General features: G+C 48.8%; 1 protein-coding gene across 50 annotated transcripts in view; it reads right to left on the bottom strand.

The window, feature by feature from the left end:
* Positions 1-611: 611 nt before the first annotated feature.
* Positions 612-20,084, bottom strand: part of TXNDC16 (thioredoxin domain containing 16) — a 77,946-nt gene continuing 58,473 nt past the window's right edge. For 9 of the 50 annotated variants that reach the window (XM_050954652.1, XM_050954654.1, XM_050954653.1 and 6 more), the window contains 6 exons: positions 16,225-16,309; positions 14,457-14,595; positions 13,926-14,086; positions 12,170-12,360; positions 6,733-8,704; positions 6,488-6,689 (listed from right to left, as the gene is read on the bottom strand). In XM_050954652.1, the coding sequence (XP_050810609.1) occupies positions 8,412-8,704; positions 12,170-12,360; positions 13,926-14,086; positions 14,457-14,595; positions 16,225-16,309 (869 nt within the window). In that variant the 3' untranslated portion in view covers positions 6,488-6,689; positions 6,733-8,411. The other 41 variants (XM_050954628.1, XM_050954625.1, XM_050954641.1 and 38 more) reach the window with 41 other exon arrangements.

The raw sequence follows: 20,084 nt of genomic DNA, 5'->3' as shown, positions 1-20,084 counted from the left end.
TCAAAGGAGGACAAAAAATAGCCTGTTTCCTCCACTGAGGCTGAACCAGCAGGTCTAACTCATCAGAAATGTCCAGACTGTTTACGAGAGAAAAGATGAAAATATACATGAAGAGAAGGTGATCAATAACACTCCAAGCTTCCCTGTCTCTTTCCACAGGGCAAAACCAGCTACCCTATGCCAGAGTAAAGGAAGCCTGGGACTGCTGATGCTTTCCATGCCTTTGATATGCCTGCCCAACCAATTACTCCTGGAAAGCTCTTTAAACAGGAAGAGCACAATGCAAGTGCCAAGTATTATCACTCCTTCCTGGAACACGTGCTTCTGCAACTGCTCTCCCCTGCCTGTCTCTGGAAAAGAAATCCCCACCAAATTGTACAAGCAAGCAGAGGCCTTTTCAAGTGTCTAACAAATGGGCTCAAAATGGTGTTTGATCCCAGAGACTCAAACAGACCAATCAGGTGCTGGAGGGACTTTGATAGATAGTTTTGCCATGTAATTGATTTTCATTTTATGAGGATCACATCATTCCTTTTGCATATTATGTCTTTTATCCTCTGACTCTCACCTTCATCTCAATTCAAATACACAAAGGAATGCTCCCGACTGGATGAAAGTTACCAGCTTTATTATGTCCCAGTAAACCGCACACAGTCAAAAAAGAAAAAAGTGTTCAGTGAAAAGACCTGAAAGGTCAATACCACGTGTCTCAGGCACACAACATCAAGTCACAATGCCCTACGCATGCAATTCTCAAACATGACATCCTGGAAAATACAGATCTGCGGCTTAAACAGATGAAATTACACTTTAATATTCAATGTTCGAGAAGGAAGCAGATAGAATCGATGCTCACTGTAGTTGTGCTTCATTTAACTTAAATGCGTCAATACACACATCGCACAAAGCCAACACACACAACCTCATTCCATTCCCTTGACATGTACAGTGCACTGAAAAGGATTTGTTTTGAAGCACGACATGGATTCATTCTGTATCTTAATGCTATTCCATTGCAACATAAGCCCGGAAATAGCAGAACTTGAGTGACCCGATGCTGGGTTTGTTAAAAACTTGAGCATCTCCACTCATTTGTAACTCCGGTTAGGAAGGGTTGAACCCTGGGGTCCCAACCTAGGGCTCCTGCATCTACATGGCATTATGTGTGCCCAAGTCCAACCACCCATATCCCAGAATTCCTAGCATCCTCCCCAAATAAGGGGCCATTCTAGCCCTTTGTTTGTGGTGCAGCATGGGAAAACTTGACTGTCCACCAAACTTGACTGTCCAGAGAACAAAGTTGGCCTGTGGGATACTTTTGAGACTCCCAGAGCACGAGTCCAGTGGGATTGTGTCTATGCTGCAAAGCAATATGGCTAGAACCCTGGTTCCCAGCTTGACTCAGACTCAAGACCCTGCATCCCTGGGGGGTCCTGGGACCCTGGGTCTGAGCCTTGGACTAGTGTGATTTGTGTTTAGACAGAAGGGGAGTTAGCCTTGAGCCTGAGTCTGGACCCTGGGGTTACACTGCAGTGTAGACGTACTAAGGATTCAAGACCTCTTCTTCTTCCTGCAAACACAGTATTTTTTTTTCCACTCAAAGCCACCTGAATGGCTTGAGTTTGTCGATGATTTTTTTTCTCTTGCTGCTGTGTCCATCCATTATCCTTCCCTGGGATTGCTTCAGACCCAAAGCAAATACATTAATGTAACCCAGAGTCCTTTTGTCAGCTGATGAAGAGAACTCTGACGATAACCAAACATTGCAGCTGTATACATCAGACATCTGAGGAGTTCTCCCTTGTATGCACGGATCAGGCTGGTCTTAAGTTTTCTGCTGGTGTCGGAAAATTCAGTAAATCTTCTCAGGTAAAAATTCCAAACTACATTGAATAATCTAACCTGTTTTAGGATGTGATACTGTGCTCCTCACTCAGGTAAAACTGCCACTGACTTCAATGGGACTACTCAGGGCGCTGATCCTTCTGCACACGGTTAGCTTTACTAAGGTGAGTGGTCCCACAGCACGGCTACTCACCCGAGCAGTTATTCATAGATTTTAGGGCAACCGTGATTATTCAGACTGATCCCCGGCATAACACAGGCCATAGCATTCCACCCAGTGATTCCTGAACCAAGCCAATAACATCCGAACAAGACATCCAATCTCGATTTAACACTTAGCACAGGGACATTTCCTGGATCTGACCCAAAATGAACAGTGCCAGCCTAAGAACATAGTATTTAGAGTCAGTTTGGTGTAGATAAAAGACAACATTTCATGTAAACTGTTACCTGCTCACACACAAAGGCTGCATTGCTATTAAATGTGCATTGGACAAAGAGGGGGATATTGTCTTCATTCCTTTTGGGCTCATTTAAAGATTTCTGGCATAGGCACCTCAATAATCCCTTGCTTTTTTCTCTCCAAGAGCTGTGAACAGTGGATGGAATTTCCCTTACTGGTTGTGCCTATGAACCAAGAGTGAAGTTCATGACAGCAAAGAGCCTAAACTGGGCATAATTTAAAGCCTCCATAAGCCTGGGGGTCTTCAGCAACGTATAGAGCCTTGTTCGGGGGGCGGTGAAGGGTCCACTCCTGCTCCCACTACCGTCAACAGTAAAACGCACTTAGATTTCAACAGGATCAACGTGACAATTGTTGGGGTGTAACTGTGTATCGTGGCTATGCCAGCAAGCTCTCCCTGCTGCTAGCAGAGAACTCCACGTGCCAGCAACCAACTAACTCTCTGTATAACTTAACTTAAATTTATTCATCTGAATTTGGGTTATTGCAGATTATGTACTATATGTATCTTATGAGTTTTTAAACAAGCTTTGTACCTGTGGATTATCTAAGCACTATACCCAGATGTATAGACACAGTTTTCTCAACATGTGTATTATGTAATTTTAACATTAGCTTTAATAAAATTTTTATATCTGGCACGTAAATACCTTGCAATGGTGGCTACAAAAGTGCCATGCGAACTCCTGCTCTCACTTTCTGGTGACATTGTAAACAAGAAGTAGGCAGCAGTATCTCCCGTAAATGTAACCAACCTTGTTTGTCTGAGCGATTGGCTGAACAAGAAGTAGGACTGAGTGGACTTGTAGGCTCTGAAGTTTTACATTGTTTTGTTTTTGAGTGCAGTTATGTAACAAAAAAATCTACATTTGTGAGTTGCACATTCATGATAAAGAGATTGCATTATGGTATTGAATGAGGTGAATTTAAAAATACTATTTCTTTTGTCTGTCATTTTTATGGTGCAAATTTTTGTCACAAAAATAATAATATAAAGTGAGCACTGTACACTTTGTATTCTGTGTTGTAAGAGAAATCAATATATTTGAAAATGTAGAAAAAATCCAAAAATATTTAATATATTTCAACTGGTATTCTGTTGCTTAACAGTGCGATTAATTTTTTTGAGTTAATCTCATGAGTTAACTGCAATTAATCGACAGGCCTATGTTAGATTTATAATACAACCTTAAAAAAAAAAAAGAGAAACTTCTGCTTTGAAGCCTGTCTTCAAAACTAGGTCAAGAAATGGACCGTTCAGTCACGGCCCTTGAGAAAACCAAATGACTCTAGGTCTATTTCTATCTACCCAGGCCTTTCAAATAACTCCCATCACTCGGGTACCTAGGCAGCATGCAAAAGTCTGGCAAAACACAGCGTTTATAATGGTCTGAGCAACTGATTAGCATTTTGTTGTTGTTGTTAACGCTATAAAGGAGGCTGGATAATTGAGCCCAGTGGTGTCAAGGGCTGGTTCCAAGGGCAGTTTGTTGAAATGGGCTGATGCCAGCTGATCCAGTGCACAAACATTCCCACGGCCTTCAATGGGTCTTGACCAGGCCTTAAACTTCTTCCCAAACCTACCAGGCACCTGATCCTGCAGCCCGTGCTCACTGTGCCCCTGTGGATTAGGCCCCAGAAATGAATACGTTACCATCAATGTTCCCGCTAATTTTTCCCACTCATGTGCGGAATGAATTTTGTTATGTGCGCCAATATGGAGATAATTTGTGGTTGGGGTGGGGCTGAGGGGTTCGGAGTTTGGGAGGGAGCTCAGGGCTGGGGCAGAGGGTTGGGGGACGGGGGAGAGGGCTCCAGCTGGAGGTGCAGGCTCTGGGGTGGGGCCAGCGATGAGGGGTTTGGGGTGCAGGCTGCCCCTGGGCTGCAGCATGGAGAGAGGACTCCCTCCAGCCCTCTCTCCCACAGCAGCACTTGGGCTGGGGGAGAGTTTCTCTCCCCCTCACGGCAGCCCCGGAGCTGGGAGGAAGAGGCTCTTTGCCCCATCGCTGCAGCCCCAGGATTGGGAGAGGTGCCTCGCCCCATCGCCGCCGCAGCCCCAGAGCTGGGAGGGAGAGGTGCCTCGCCCCATCGCCGCCGCAGCCCCAGAGCTGGGCGGGAGAGGCGCCTCGCCCCATCGCCGCCGCAGCCCCAGAGCTGGGAGGGAGAGGCACCTCGCTCCATCGCCGCCGCAGCCCCAGAGCTGGGTGGGAGAGGCACCTCGCCCCATCGCCGCAGCCCCGGAGCTGGGAGGGAGAGGCACCTCGCCCCATCGCCGCAGCCCCGGAGCTGGGAGGGAGAGGAGCCTTGCCCCATCGCTGCCGCAGCCCCAGGGCTGGGAGGGAGAGGCACCTCATCCCATCGCTGCCACAGCCCCAGGGCTGGGAGGGAGAGGCACCTCGCCCCATCGCCGCAGCCCCGGAGCTGGGAGGGAGAGGTGCCTCGCCCCATCGCTGCCGCAGCCCCAGTGCTGGGAGGGAGAGGCACCTCGCCCCATCGCCGCACCCCTGGAACTCGGAGGGAGAGGCACCTCGCCCCATCGCCGCAGCCCCGGAGCTGGGAGGGAGAGGCACCTCGCCCCACCGCCGTAGCCCCAGAGCTGAGAGGGAGAGGCGCCTAGCCTCATCACTGCCGCAGCCCCAGAGCTGAGAGGGAGAGGCACCTCGCCCCATCGCCGCAGCCCCAGAGCTGGGAGGGAGAGGCACCTCGCCCCATCGCCGCAGCCCCAGAGCTGGGAGGGAGAGGCACCTCGCCCCATCACCGCAGCCCCAGAGCTGGGAGGGAGAGGCGCCTCGCCCCATCGCTGCCGCAGCCCCAGAGCTGAGAGGGAAAGGCACCTCATCCCATCACCGCAGCCCCAGAGCTGGGAGGGAGAGGCACCTCGCCCCATCACCGCAGCCCCAGAGCTGGGAGGGAGAGGCACCTCGCCCCATCACCGCAGCCCCGGAGCTGGGACGGAGAGGCACCTCGTCCCATCACCGCAGCCCCAGAGCTGGGAGGGAGAGGCACCTCGCCCCATCGCCGCAGCCCCGGAGCTGGGAGGGAGAGGCACCTCGCCCCATCACCGCAGCCCCAGAGCTGGGAGGGAGAGGCACCTCGCCCCATCACCGCAGCCCCAGAGCTGAGAGGGAGAGGCGCCTCGTCCCATCACCGCAGCCCCAGAGCTGAGAGGGAAAGGCACCTCGTCCCATCGCCGCCGCAGCCCCAGAGCTGAGAGGGAAAGGCATCTCGTCCCATTGCTGCCGCAGCCCCAGGGCTGGGAGGGAGAGGCACCTCGCTCCATCGCCGCAGCCCCGGAGCTGGGAGGGAGAGGTGCCCTGCCCCATCGCTGCAGCCCCGGAGCTGGGAGGGAGAGGCACCTCGCCCCATCGCTGCCGCAGCCCCAGGGCTGGGAGGGAGAGGCACCTCGCCCCATCGCCGCAGCCCCGGAGCTGGGAGGGAGAGGCGCCTTGCCCCATCGCTGCCGCAGCCCCAGGGCTGGGAGGGAGAGGCACCTCGCCCCATCGCCGCAGCCCCAGGGCTGGGAGGGAGAGGCGCCTTGCCCCATCGCTGCCGCAGCCCCAGAGCTGAGAGGGAGAGGCACCTCATCCCATCGCTGCCACAGCTCCAGGGCTGGGAGGGAGAGGCACCTCACCCCATCGCCGCAGCCCCGGAGCTGGGAGGGAGAGGTGCCTTGCCCCATCGCTGTCGCAGCCCCAGAGCTGGGAGGGAGCGGCGCCTCGCCCCATCGCTGCCGTAGCCCCAGAGCTGGGAGGGAGAGGCACCTCGCCCCATCGCCGCACCCCCGGAACTCGGAGGGAGAGGCACCTCGCCCCATCGCCACAGCCCCGGCGCTGGGAGGGAGAGGCACCTCGCCTCACCGCCGTAGCCCCAGAGCTGAGAGGGAGAGGCGCCTCGCCCCATCGCCGCAGCCCCAGAGCTGGGAGGGAGAGGCACCTCGCCCCATAGCCGCAGCCCCAGAGCTGAGAGGGAGAGGCACCTCGCCCCATCGCCGCAGCCCCAGAGCTGGGAGGGAGAGGCACCTCGCTCCATCGCTGCCGCAGCCCCAGAGCTGGGAGGGAGAGGCACCTCGCCCCATCGCCGCAGCCCCGGAGCTGGGAGGGAGAGGCACCTCGCTCCATCGCTGCCGCAGCCCCAGAGCTGGGAGGGAGAGGCACCTCGCCCCATCACCGCAGCCCCAGAGCTGGGAGGGAGAGGCGCCTCGCCCCATCGCTGCCGCAGCCCCAGAGCTGAGAGGGAAAGGCACCTCGTCCCATCGCCGCCGCAGCCCCAGTGCTGGGAGGGAGAGGCGCCTCGCCCCATCGCCGCCGCAGCCCCAGAGCTGAGAGGGAAAGGCATCTCGTCCCATTGCTGCCGCAGCCCCAGGGCTGGGAGGGAGAGGCACCTCGCCCCATCACCGCAGCCCTGGAGCTGGGAGGGAGAGGCACCTCGCCCCATCGCTGCCGCAGCCCCGGAGCTGGGAGGGAGAGGCACCTCGCCCCATCACCGCAGCCCTGGAGCTGGGAGGGAGAGGCACCTCGCCCCATCACCGCAGCCCCGGAGCTGGGAGGGAGAGGCACCTCACCCCATCGCCGCCGCCCTGGGGCTGGGAGGGAGAGGTGCCTCTCTCCTCGCTGCAGCCCTGGGGCTCGGGGAATTGCTGCAGTCCCGCACACCCCAAGCTCTCCCATCACCTCACCCCATTGCCATCTTCCAGGCCCATGTGTGGCCGCATTCCTGAGTGCAGTGTGCACGCCTCTGCTAATTAAGTGTGCGGCCTCCCGCGCAGCCAGGCCCCTTAGAGGGAACACAGATCACCACCACCGCTGATTGTACAAGGGAAGCAAGCGCCAAAGGGATGCTGCCTTTTCCCTGGGCAGTACGTCTCCCAATCTGGGAGAGGATGTGAAGCAGATCTCCCAGCATCCGGAGCAGCCTTGGCTCTCCGGTCTGGGTCACTGCAGACCCTTTAAACCCTGATGCCTTTTGCACAGCTCTGAATGGCTGTCCTTCCGCCCTCTCCCGCCCTAGTCTGCTCAGGTCGCAGCCCGACTAGTCATCATGGGAGGAACAGTGACATGAGTGGTGACGGCTGCCTGCAATCAGCCAGCAGGGAGCCAGCCAGTTTGTACATCCGGGCCCTTTCCTGCTCAGAAACAGCAGGTGATGGATTCAGCTGAGCAGAGCTAGCAGTCACACACAAACATGTCAAGGGAAAGCCAAGACCTGGGAAGTCCAGTGTGCTTGTCTTCCCCACTTGGCTCTCCTTTCTCAGGCCAGCGCCACACGCAGCTTTTGTACCGGTCACTATTTCCGGGAGGGCGGCGATTTTTCTACTGACATAGTTAGACTCGTACAGCTCCTAGCTGAAGTCAACGTACTTAGACTCACTCACGTGGTGTCTTCACCGCGGTGAGTTGACTGCTGCCGCTCCCCCGTCGACTCCACCTGCATCTCTTGCGACGCTGAAGTACAGGAGTCGACGGGAGAGCGCTCGGGGGTCGATTTATTGTGTCTAGACTAGATGCGATAAATCGACCTTCGTTGGATCGACCGCTGCCCGCCGACCCGGTGGGTAGTGTAGACATACCCCTAGTGTGGACACAGTTATACTGGTGTAAAGGTGCCTTATGCTGGCGTAATCACATTTATACCAGTATAACTGTACGTACACTAGGCTTTAACTAGACTGGGATAGTTTGGTGTGTGGACAGAGCCCTCAGCAATAGGAATTGGCTTGTTCACACATCCTGATCAGCTTGCAAAGTGCAGAATGCCGGGCTATTTCCCTTCCTGATTTGCCAAGAAACGCAATAAAACCGGTCAGATTTAAGTGGTGACCTGATGGATGATCCTGCAGCAGCCAGGAACATTCTCAGACCCCAGCTGCGGTAACACAGATTGTTGCGCTAGACAAAATGACCTGTGATTGATCGGCTTGGAAATTGGGCTTTAAACCGTAATCCTGCTGCGGCCGTCACTCCACAACCAGTTTCTCACACAACCACATCCCTTTTGGTTTTAAAGAATCGCTATGACCATTTTAATCATTGAATCGGCATGGGTGAAATATCCTGGCCACCCTTCTAACGGCCTTCGTTAGTACCCGTATGCTGATCGTTGGCCATCACAGCTCTGTATGTTGCTTGGGCGACTTCTCTCTTCCTGCGAGCCTTGGGACCGTGCCACGCAAGTCTCTCCCTGGTGACTGGCCTTCCTCTGCTTCCAGCCCGGGTTCTTCCACCTGCTCCTCTCGGACTGTCGACTTCTCTTCCAAGACCTCTTCTGCCTGCTGCAGCTCATCGGTGCCACCACGACTATAAACTGTGTGCACTGTGAATTTAGGCAGGGTGGCCTCCATCATGCGTAAGAAATTGTAAGCAGGAAGAGGAGGCTTCCAGGCTTCATCAGACAAAGTAGCTGAGAAGAGGATACAATCAGAAGTTAATGACTGAGGGTTGGGACACAACGGATGGCAGGTAGGCCCAGATCTTGCACTGAGAACTGCACGACCTTATAGACCCCTCATTGTGCAATTCTCAGTGCAGGCCAGGGCCTAGCATTTCTCAGTGGTTTGAGCATTGGCCTGCTAAACCCAGCATTGTGAGCTCAATCTTGAGGGGGCCATTTAGAGAACTGGGGTAAAAAGCTGTCTGGGGATTGGTCCTGCTTTGAGCAAGGAGTTGGACTAGATGACCTCCTGAGGTCCCTTCCAACCCTGATATTCTATGATTCTATGATAACAGTTTGGCCAGAGCAGTTTCAGTCAGTTATGGAAATCACAGTTTCACTACAGTTTCCACTACCTACTCAGGACATTTGTTTTTCTCACGGCTGGAAAGAATTTGTATTTTTGAAATTGGATTTCTTCTTTAAACAGGGCCTTCAAATTGAGGACAATAGTACAGTCATTTAATAAACACAATATGCAGTCCTGGCCCTTTTAAATTCCTCCTGTAGTAGAGGAGATCTCTTGCCCTCCAAGGTGAAGTCCAGTGTGTAAGACTGTGAGTGCCTATAAAAAGTTCCCAAAGGGTTAGAGGAGTTTTAAAAGGGACAGGACTCTAAATACCATATTCTAGTTTTGTACGAGAAACTGGAGTTTTTTCAAAACATCTCCATTTCTCCCAAAAGTTGTGAGTTTTTTTTTAAAAAATTTCAAGCTTTGCATCACATTTACCCCCTTCCTTCAAACCATTCTGTCCCCAGAAAGATTTAATGCAAACCAACAGGCTTTGGTTATCGTGTGTTATGTGTATTGTGTTTGATGTGTATTACATATTGTGCATTATGTTCTTATGTGTGCAAATAAAGCTTTTTGCTTCAAAGTTATTTTTGCTCTTCTATAATTGCTGCACAAGGGAACCACGCTGAGCTTACCTGACTAGAACTAGACTGGACACACCCACCATGAAAGTTGTTTTGTAAATCTACACCTTTAGCATTAAATATATTGAAAAAGGTAGACAGTGGATGTCTTGTCTATTGTTCTGACTATAGAAAAGAGGACTAATATTAAGACAAATCCTTTGTTCTAAGTACAAAGGAAATCTCCTTCCTGAGCATTAGTATGTCACAGCTGAACAGGGAGGAGGTGGAAGTCACATCTGCCATCTGAAGTAGTTGGGACACCTCTGACAAAAATATTTAAACAAAAGCTTTCAGTGGGGACTTAAACATGTGCTTAAAAGCTCTGTTGAACTGGGGCCTGAATTAAGAAACGATTGACTGTACTTCTGAATTAGGTTTCTACAAAAGGAAAATGCCCTAACAGAAATATAGTATGCAAGGCATAAACCTATGCACAGAAGGTGAAACTGGGACTTACAGGCTGAAAAGGGCTTATGTGGGACATCACTGGGACACTGTCCTTGCTCTGCCCATGGGTAAATTCTACACAAAGGCTCCAGTCCTGCCATGAACTGGATGTGAAATGAAGGCCAATTAAAAGCCAGCAATAGAGAAAATGATCCCTTCAATATAAGGTGAGCAGATTCAGAGTGTTTGTACAGAGCTGAGGAAACACAATAGATTGACTGATACTGGTGTCATTTAGGGCCTAACAAGATTGGGAGATTGGACAGAAAGGTGTGAAACTGAGTGTTACTCTGCTGACAACAGGAGGTAGGAGATCGTTATCTTGTCCAAGAAAAGTACTGAAAGGAAGTGAGGTGCATCTGTTTCCATTAGATAAGAAAGGTTCTTACGTATGTTTTTAATGGTAATTCCACAGTTGGTGGGGTTAAAGCATGAGATACATTAGTCTTGGGACTCTTTCCAAACTAAAATTCGATGCAGTTGTTGAGGGCCTTTTATTTCCACAAAAGCCTCACCTATTACCACAGTGTGGAGCTTTGTCTTCGTCTAGCTGCCGGACCACGTAACAGCTTTATGAGCATGCCGCTGCCTCATGGTGCACACACCAATTCTTAGCTCAGGAAGTAGGAGCCCATGTTTTCAGATCACTCAGTCCTGAGTTCAATCTCCACCAACAACCAGTCTATTACAAGGAAGCAGTAGCAGACTCAAACCTAAAATGTGGCCCTGCCACTAGAGGGGGACAAATTGCCAAACCATCTCCAGGGGTTTAGCGCTTCTCAAAACGTCTCAAATTCTGAAATACTGCGACAGAAGAAAGGGACGTGTATTTCAACAAGAACGTTGGCAAAAAGCATGTCCCCTTGTCCAAGCTGCTGGATGTGAGTCGCACTGACAATTGCCAACATCTGCTGGGTTTGGACAAGTTGGCTTTAAACAAGCACTCTAGAATCCACTCAAACCAGCTTATCCAAATTTTCGTTTGGAAAGAATCCTTCGTTTGGAAGGGTGCTAGATGTTAGCACTCAGGTTCCATCTCCTGTTTGCCTGTGCCATCCCCGCTATCAATCAGCCCCACCGCTACACCTATCGCCATAGGATCCAGGTGCTATCCTGAGCTCAACAGTAGTGTAAAGAATAGAGCTGTTGGTTCTGTAGGCATTGACTGGAAATGGTTTGGAAATCAGGATCTCTAAGGAATTATTCCAGTGGAGAAAATAAGACTCCACTTACTAGAAACTACTCAGAGTACATTAACATGTAGAGATGTCTTTAGCTGTGGAGGGCAAGAGATTTAGGGACAACACATGGTAGATACTACGTTAAAAAGGGATGTCCACAATCTTGTTATTGGCCACTAGGACGCTAACCCAAAATCCACTGGAGTCTTTCCATTGACTTTAATGGGGTTTGGATCAGGCCCTAGGTTATCTCCTCAGAAAACACCTGATTTTGCCCCAGTGTCATTAACAATCCACCAGGTTTGTATTTCACATTGCTCCAAAATTGAGTGTTAGTTTAGTGATTGTGAGTCTGAAATTGTTGTAGGGACAAATTATGAAAAGCATTTTGGCTTTTTCCACCTCAATTCCTGAGTCACACAAGCCACTGAAAAGTTACCAATAACGACAGTACTCCATCTTCAAAGAATTTCCAGTACGAGGCATCAGATCCTTCCACCGATACTGCACTTTGACAGTAAATGCACGGGCAGGCTGCAAGCCCAGCACTGAAAGTTCCTAGTATGAGAGCTGGGGCAGACTCAGGAGGCTTTCCACTAGCAATCAGCATTAAGAAAGCCTAGTTCTCAATAACAGGGCTCAAATACAGGTTGGTGGCTTATTGCAGAAAACTGATGGTCGTTCAGAACTATTCCCATCCAGCTCTGGACAATAAGCAGCCTGCAAAACACAGCACCTCAGACTGCAGAATCTGAGCAGTCTTTTCTGGCTGGACTATTTGTGCTTTGGCTCGAGCACAGAATAACTGAACTTTCCCATCATTAAATAACCATGACAGACAACTGAGCGCAGTGCCTAGAAGCATCATACAAGCATGCGTACTTACCGCTGGGAATCTCGAGCCCGGCTTTTAATTTCTCGAGCCAAGACAAGACGTTCGTTTCGGTGACGGGTTGGTCTGAAGGAAATGCGAATACTTGACCGCTGGAATGACGGTTCACCCAGGCAAGAAGAGGCAGAGGAGGTGGAGTGCTGAAATAGGCCTTCAGGACTCCTCTGCCGACAGGAGTGTTTTTCCTGTAGAACAGATCAGATTGAACTTGGTCACTAACACGTAAGCAATGAGACAGGAATAGGATGTCCTCATTTGACAGGAACAATCCCAATATTCAGGGCTTTTTCTTATATAGGTGCCTATTACCCCCTACCCCAGTCCTGATTTTTCACACTTTCTATCTGGTTACCCTAGACAGGAATGAGCAGCAAAGGCTAGATCCTGTGAGGTGCTGAGCGCTCTGCCCTGATCCAGCAAAGCACTCAAGCCTTTGCTTAACTTCAAGCCTGTGGCCAGTTGCACTGAGGTCAATGAGATTACTCACATGCTTCACGGTAAATGTGCTTCAGCTAGATCAGACCTAACACGTCTGTGTGAGAGTGAAGTGTGGCCCACTGTGTAGGGACACGGTGCGGGGGAGGGTTAGGGGGCGGAGGTGACTTCACTCCTGTGAAGATGATCAGCATGAGTCTTATGAACCACATAAGGCCTAGGCTGAGTGCTGCCTAGGAGTTGGGCTGGTTTTCTGCACAGCAGTGAATTTCACCCTAGAAGAGGATGCATTTTACTAGCTATAAAGCAAACAGGTATCTCCTTCCCAGTCTAGCCATTTAAACAACACAACCTTTTCCTCTTTGCAACAACACTTCTTCCTTCCAGAAAGGTGATTTTTCTTTTTAAATAAAGACCAGTGGAGGAATCGGGGGCAGGGAGAATTTGAGAAGGCCAAAAATTCCAGGGGCGCTTATATACTGCACATTACTGGCAACCAGCTTGTTTGCCCTTTAAAAAAAAAAAAGTGCGTTCCCCATCTGCAAAATGACTCCCCGCCCCGCAATACAGTTCTCAATAACAGAGCACTTTCTGATTCATTTATTTTGGCACCTCAGGGAACAGAAAAAAATTCAGAGAGGAACAATTAAAAATAGGTAGGGGAGGAGATAAAAATCTTCCCTCCTGCAACTCTGCATTTCTTGGCTGTTATCTTTGTTCTGTTTCACAATCTGGTTGATTATGGGGGCGGGGGCGGGGCCGGTCCCTTCTTTTGCTTTAAATCTTTCACTCCTTCTTTTGAAAATGTTGGGTTCTTTCCCGTACCCAGCCCTTCACTGCATTGTTCACAAGTATTTTCACGTTAGTTACTGAGAAAGTAAAATCAATCAAATGAACTCTTTCAGCGAGAATTCATTTACTCTGTTCTCCTATGGGCGAACAATAAACTCCAGGGTAGCACCAGTTATCAGAACAAGGATAGGATTCAACTGATAGTTTAGTACTTTTCCTTGAACACTGGTAGTCATCATTCAACTCTTACTGCACTTGGCTCTTTGGGTCACTCTCTGTTTCGCTGTTGTCCAGGCCTACATTATTAAAGGCTTTAATCACTACTAAATAACTCAGCGTCTGCAGAGGAATATGGACATAGGACTGCAATGGACGTCTGCTTCTGTAGGCATCCTTGCCAGGATTCCCAGTGAGTTCACACTGAAAACTGGGTTAAAAAACCAGCTCGATGGTGTTTTCCGTAACTGCAGACCCATGCTGTGAGCTAGGTCCTGGAAAGAAGCAAACGTTTTTTCACGCTCACAAGTTCATCCAGCAAGCGAGAAACGCCTCACGGCCTTTTCCATTCGCCAAACTCAACATTTCCATTCTTATGCTTTGATTTAGGCCTCTATCGTTGAACAAAATGAGTAAGGGTTTTTCCAGGCTCAAGTAGTCGGGGAGGTTTTCCACTGTGATTTCTGGCTGCAAGAGAACAAAGTGAGATGGGTTTTAGGGTGAAAGGATCAAGGCCAGAAGAACGCAAGGGCTAATTTTATGGAGTGGTGCCATTTATACATTGGGTGGAAGCTGCTCAGATTATGGACGCGTTTAAAACGCCTGGAATGCAGACACATGAATCCAGCGGGCTTAACAATGCCTGTGGGTATGAAATTCATCCCTTTCCAGTGGAATGATGCCAGGCCTAGGCACCAGTTAGATATAACCCCACCCGCCCAGCACTTGTTTAAACACATCCATGAACACACCGCGGATGGTCATGCAGTATCTCATGAACTTCCCGTGTAACTGAAAAAGTGCATTTATTTTTACCGTAAGCAGCAATTATACTTACAAATGTTTCCAGTAATTGGGACCTGATTGTCTGAACTACGTTCGGTGCACTCTGTTTTGACAGCGGGACGCTATCTATTCTGTGATCTTCACGCCTAGCTAGAAGCAGCGCTGGAAGAGGCACGGCATATTTATGGGCCCTACAGGAAAATGGCTTATTACAACAATTGAATGCAACATCTTACGCATGCAAAAGCTGCTGCAATGCATTGTTTATGTCCATAGGGACTTGATTAAGTACACTGTGGGAAAAGGCTGGGGAGGGAGAGACACTTGAAGGCATCAGGGTCTCAGTCCTGTGGGATCCTGAGCACTCTAAAGGATCCAGCAAAGCACGTGAACTCTATGCTTGACTCATATACTTTGAAGTCAGAAGGGAACACCGTGAGCCTCAGTTTGGCCCTGACTTCGGTGGGGTTCCTTCTATGCTTCAAGTCAGGCATGTGCTTACGTGCTCTGCTGGACTGAGCATGGAGAACCCGATTTGCAGAGGCACTTAGGCACCAAAAGATGCAGATAGTTCCCTAGGCTGCAAACACCAATGTCAATGGGAGTCTGGTGCCTCGGTGCTTTGGAGAATCCTATGAGGTGTCGAGCTGCTTCTTCAGACAACCAAATACCCTTAAAAATCTAGCCCCGGCTGCTCAGCCCCTCGCTGGAGCGAGCTCTAAGACCCTGATTGGCTTTAATGGTGAGCATGCGATGAAGTGGTCGGCTGAATCACAGCCTAAATGGGGGTCTATGTTCACCGGCCTCAATGGGAAGACTGCAGACTCCCAGCACAGAGGAAACACCTAGCGCCTTGTGTCTGAACACTGAAAGGGCCAGCAGCCGCTCGCTGCAATACAGCAGAGTCAACAAGGATTTGGGCAAAGCTCTCTGGTGGCTTTAAAACTCTAGAAAAGGGCTTCCCTTCTATTGGTTCTCAGCCACATGGATTTATAGCAAAGAAACTCCTGGGACCCTGGGTATAAACAGAGACTGATGCCCTTTTGAAGGCTGAAGGCATGGGGTCTGGAGAGACAGCCATGGACTTCAATGGGATTTGGATCAGGCCCACTCTGTACAGGAAGCCGGGGAGAAATAAGCAGCTAAAAGTAACGGAAAAAAAGGGAGAGGGAGACTTCTTCTTTTGCTTCTTTCTGATGGATGAAGAGGGATGAACATTTTCTCCACACCCCTGCACTACTCTGAAAAAGGGAAGGTTCTGCCTTTTTAAAAATTTTTTACATTAGCAGTTTGGTCTTGCCTGCCCCGGATGATTCTGGGGGTAGAGAACTAGCAAAGTTGTGACATGACAAGGAAGTGAAAACTTAGCAACTGAGACTGGGGAAAAGATTCCTTCAAACAGAGACGTAAAGTGACTTATCCAGGAGGTCAGTGGCAGAGCCAGGAGAGAATCCAGTTCTCCTGCATTCCAGACCAGTGTCCTCTCATAGTTGGCTATCATAAGAACACAAGACCAGCCATACTTGGTCAGACCAAAGGTCCATCTAGCCCAGTATCCTGTCTTCTGACAGTGGCCAGTGCCAGGTCCCCCAGAGGGAATGAACAGAACAGAACAGGCAACCCATGCCCTGTGACCCATCTCTGTTTACAGAGCAGTGCTGGCCTTATGGCCCTCTCTACACAATGGCTTGTACCTGTGTTTGAACAGTTACGGTAATGCCCGGTCAGCTGGAACGTTGTCCTTAAAAAACAATGGAATTCACTGAAGTGCAGATCAGTTCATATTCTTACCAAAAAAGGGAAAAAAACCAAACACTTACAGAATCAACGCATCATCTTCAGCATACAGTCCTGTTGTTACATATCCCCTGAGCATGTTTCCTGCTTCGACGAAAGCTTCCCTTGCTGTAAAAATACATAAATAAGTAAATAAACATCCCAAAGAAAAGTGCATTTTTCCCTTTAGCCACTCCGAGAGGGCAGTTGAGCGCTGGAACCGGTTTCCAAGGGAGGTGGTGGAATCCCCATCTTCGGGGGTTGCTAAGAACAGGTTGGACAAACACCTGCCAGGGATGATCTAGGTTTACTTAGTGCGTTCCCTTCCAGCCCTGCATTTCTATTATCAGACCCCGTTGGCAGCAAGAGCAAAGTATGGGGCAGGGACTGTCTTTTTGTTCTATTTGTACAGCACCTAGCACCATGAGGTCCTGCTCTATGACTATGACTCCTAGGTACAATAATAATAATAACAACAATAACAACAATAATAATACAAACAATTACCAACAATATGTAGTACCTACATCCTGATGAAAGGCCAATACACGCACATTGTCTTACTGATTTTACATTTACACACCTTCAAACCCAGCAAACTAATTCCTTCAAACTTGGCTTGACTTAAAATCTTGGCAAGACCCTTCCGAATTAATTAATTATTATTATTTATGTGGACTTCCATAGCTCCAAAGAGCCCCAGTTGTGGATCAAGACTGCACTGTGCTAGGTGCTGTACAAACACTGATCAAAAACATTTACAATCTCAGGCACAGGTCACCATCTAATCAAAAGAGGGCGGTGTTGCAATTTCTATCTTGATACTGCCCTAAATTGTAGCTGTTGCACAGATGTTCTAGGCCATTAACGCAGAACTCCGGAGGCCTCAGTGCAGGGTGGTGTGGGTTCAGAAAACTGCTTATCTAATTGGAGCATGTAAGTTACACTGGGGGGTGAATCTCCTAAACGACAGGTCTGGTTGCTACAGATCAAAGTTCTTAAGGCTCTATTGCTCAACTCAGCACAGTCTGGAATTGCTGCAGACTGAGTAGCTCCCATTTTTCTATCTCCCACACACACACACTCAAAAAACCCTCCAAACATGACAGTTAAATGCAAAAATCCAGCATTCTTTCTTGATTAAAGGAGAGAATTCCTACACTCAGGAGAAGCCAGGAATTTCCAAAGCTTAAGACTGCAACTTTAACCCAGCCAAGTGACACATATGTAGCTTTTTATAATCCTCGTTAAATTTTAAGACTCAAAATATTCATTTTTGGTTTCAGTATTCACCACAAAAGCAGCATAGCCACTCCTACGCATTCAAAAACCATGAGTCAGGCCCTGATAAACCATGAGATTGGGTTAATAATAATACATATGGGGTTCTCTTTCTTTGCCTTCTGTTTATGAGCTTTTAGGGAAAACTCAGGTCACATTTTCATGCTCTTCTCTTCAATCAGAAGGGCTCACATAAATCACATGACTCCAGGAGCTGGGGCTTAAAGTAAAGCCACCAGATATCACAAGCCTCATGATAAAATCATGAGACCTGCCGTATTGTAATATAATTAGCATGCATAACACTGATGAATTAAAGTGATAGGTGCTATCTTAGTTTTTGGAATTTCCTCATCTTTGGCTGCTTAATCAAACAACTTTAACAAAGCACCAGTGATAGGGAAAAAACAAAATAAGCCCCAAAGGAAGAGCTGCTTAAAAAGGGGAGGGCAAAAGAGATCAGCAGCAAATGGAGCTGAACTGCCCCCTCCCTTTTTTTTTTTGGTCAGATAATATAAACGAAATACAGGGACTAGGTGAGTGAGGTGATATCCTTCATCCACCTTGTCTCGCTAATATCCTGGGACCAGCGCGGCTACCACAACAATGCATAAACCAATACAGACGTGTTAGTGGGTTCCAAAGAGGATGGATCTAGACTGTTCTCAGTGGTAGCAGATGACAGAACAAGAAGTAATGGTCTCAAGTTGCAGTGGGAAAGGTCTAGGTTGGATATTAGGAAAAACTTTTTCACAAGGAGGGTGGTGAAGCACTGGAATGGGTTACCTAGGGAGGTGGTGGAATCTCTATCCTTAGAGGTTTTTAAGGTCAGGCTTGACAAAGCCCTGGCTGGGATGATTTAGTTAGAGTTGGTCCTGCTTTGAGCAGGGGGGTTGGACTAGAACCTCCAGAGGTCCCTTCCAACCCTGATATTCTATGATTCTAAGATTTTCTAGGAAGTGTCCAGGCGGACACAAGACATATAGGCTCCAATTCAGGAAAGTACCTAGGCAGATGCTTAAATCTAACCCTATTCAGGACAGCATTTAAGCAGGTGCTTGGGACTTGAGCATGTGCTTAAGTGCTGCCCTACATAGGCAGGGACAATGAGGATGCTTTCTTGAATTGAGACTGTGCTCAGCTGAACCAGATTTTGATGAATTCTTCAGGTTGCTTGTGGCCTGGATCGTCCCCCTCTTTCATACACCTCTGTTGAGCCTCAGCCTTTTGGGGGCTGTCGGAGGCAGAGCCAGAGCTGCCTGCCTATCCCACTGCTGGAGTTCAGTTTGAAGTGATCTCTGTGGCAGCCACTGAGTTTTCTGTAGGAACCAGAAGCCTTGAAATTAACGTGGCTCCTCCAGAAGATAATGAACCCTACCCAAAAATAAGGGTTGTCTAGATTCATCAAACGTTAAACTGGGTTTTGCTTTAATTCCCCCAGAATCTGATCAGCTCTTCACACCTACAGCCCTTGATAAAGCTTTGATGCTTGCCTAGAATAAAAGCACCTTGGAACAACAGGGAGAGTAACTGCCAAGGGAGAGAGCTCTGCGTCCTACACAAAGTTTCACTGGATAAAGAAACTTTGAGCATGATCCAGTAGTGAAAGTTCCCAAATATCAGCAGTGTCTTATGAAATCATCCTCTATCCAGCACAGTATGTCTAGCCTCTTGATGGTCGCAGTGACCTCTAGACATCAGTCAGCTGCTTGTAAATTCAAAATACTGTTGTGATTCTTCACCACAGCAATGGAAAAGTTCCACGACCAACCCCTGTAGGTTTTACATGTGCTGTATTTTTAAGTCTCCTGAAAGATCATAATTGGGAGGTGAATGTATTGTAAAAGAGACATGGCATAATAAACTGCAGTGGCACAAATTATGCCCCGTTGCAGATAGGTGTTCGTTATTTGCTGTTGGCTCAAATATCAAACATAGTTTAAAACATTATCCTGAGAAACAAAGAACAGTTATAGCTGTAACAAGTGTTTTGTTCTATACCCACCTTCATGGCGCTGCGCCAAACAGGATGCGTGACAGGCTCCTTTTTCAAACCTTTGTAACCCTCAGATTTTGTTTGTAACCCTCCTTACTTGTTTTGCGATTCATGAGGTTTCAGCTTAAAGAAACATTTTACCACTGCCCAGCCAATGCCTACTCTGTGATCACGCAATGCGGATAAAACACGGCATCAGATGCATCAGTCATTTCCAAGGCAACCGGTGATATTGACAGGTAGCAGATGATAGAACAAGGAATAATGGTCTCAAGTTGCAGTGGGGGAGGTTTAGGTTGGATATTAGGAAAAACTTTTTCACTAGGAGGGTGGTGAAGCACTGGAATGGGTTACCTAGGGAGGTGGTGGAATCTCCTTCCTTAGAGGTTTTTAAGGTCAGGCTTGACAAAGCCCTGGCTAGGATAATTTAATTGGGAATTGGTCCTGCTTTGAGCTGGGGGTTGCACTAGATGACCTCCAGAGGTCCCTTCCAACCCTGATATTCTATGATTTTATGATTCTATAACCAAAGCAGCAAAGAGATAATTCCATATTTATTTGTATTATGGTAACACCTAGAGGCTCCAACCAAGATCAGGGCTCCATGGTTGCAACTACAATTCACAG

Source organism: Gopherus flavomarginatus, chromosome 5, assembly GCF_025201925.1.
Source record: "Gopherus flavomarginatus isolate rGopFla2 chromosome 5, rGopFla2.mat.asm, whole genome shotgun sequence".
Taxonomy (NCBI): domain Eukaryota; kingdom Metazoa; phylum Chordata; order Testudines; family Testudinidae; genus Gopherus; species Gopherus flavomarginatus.
This window is presented reverse-complemented; position numbering and strand designations above follow the sequence as displayed.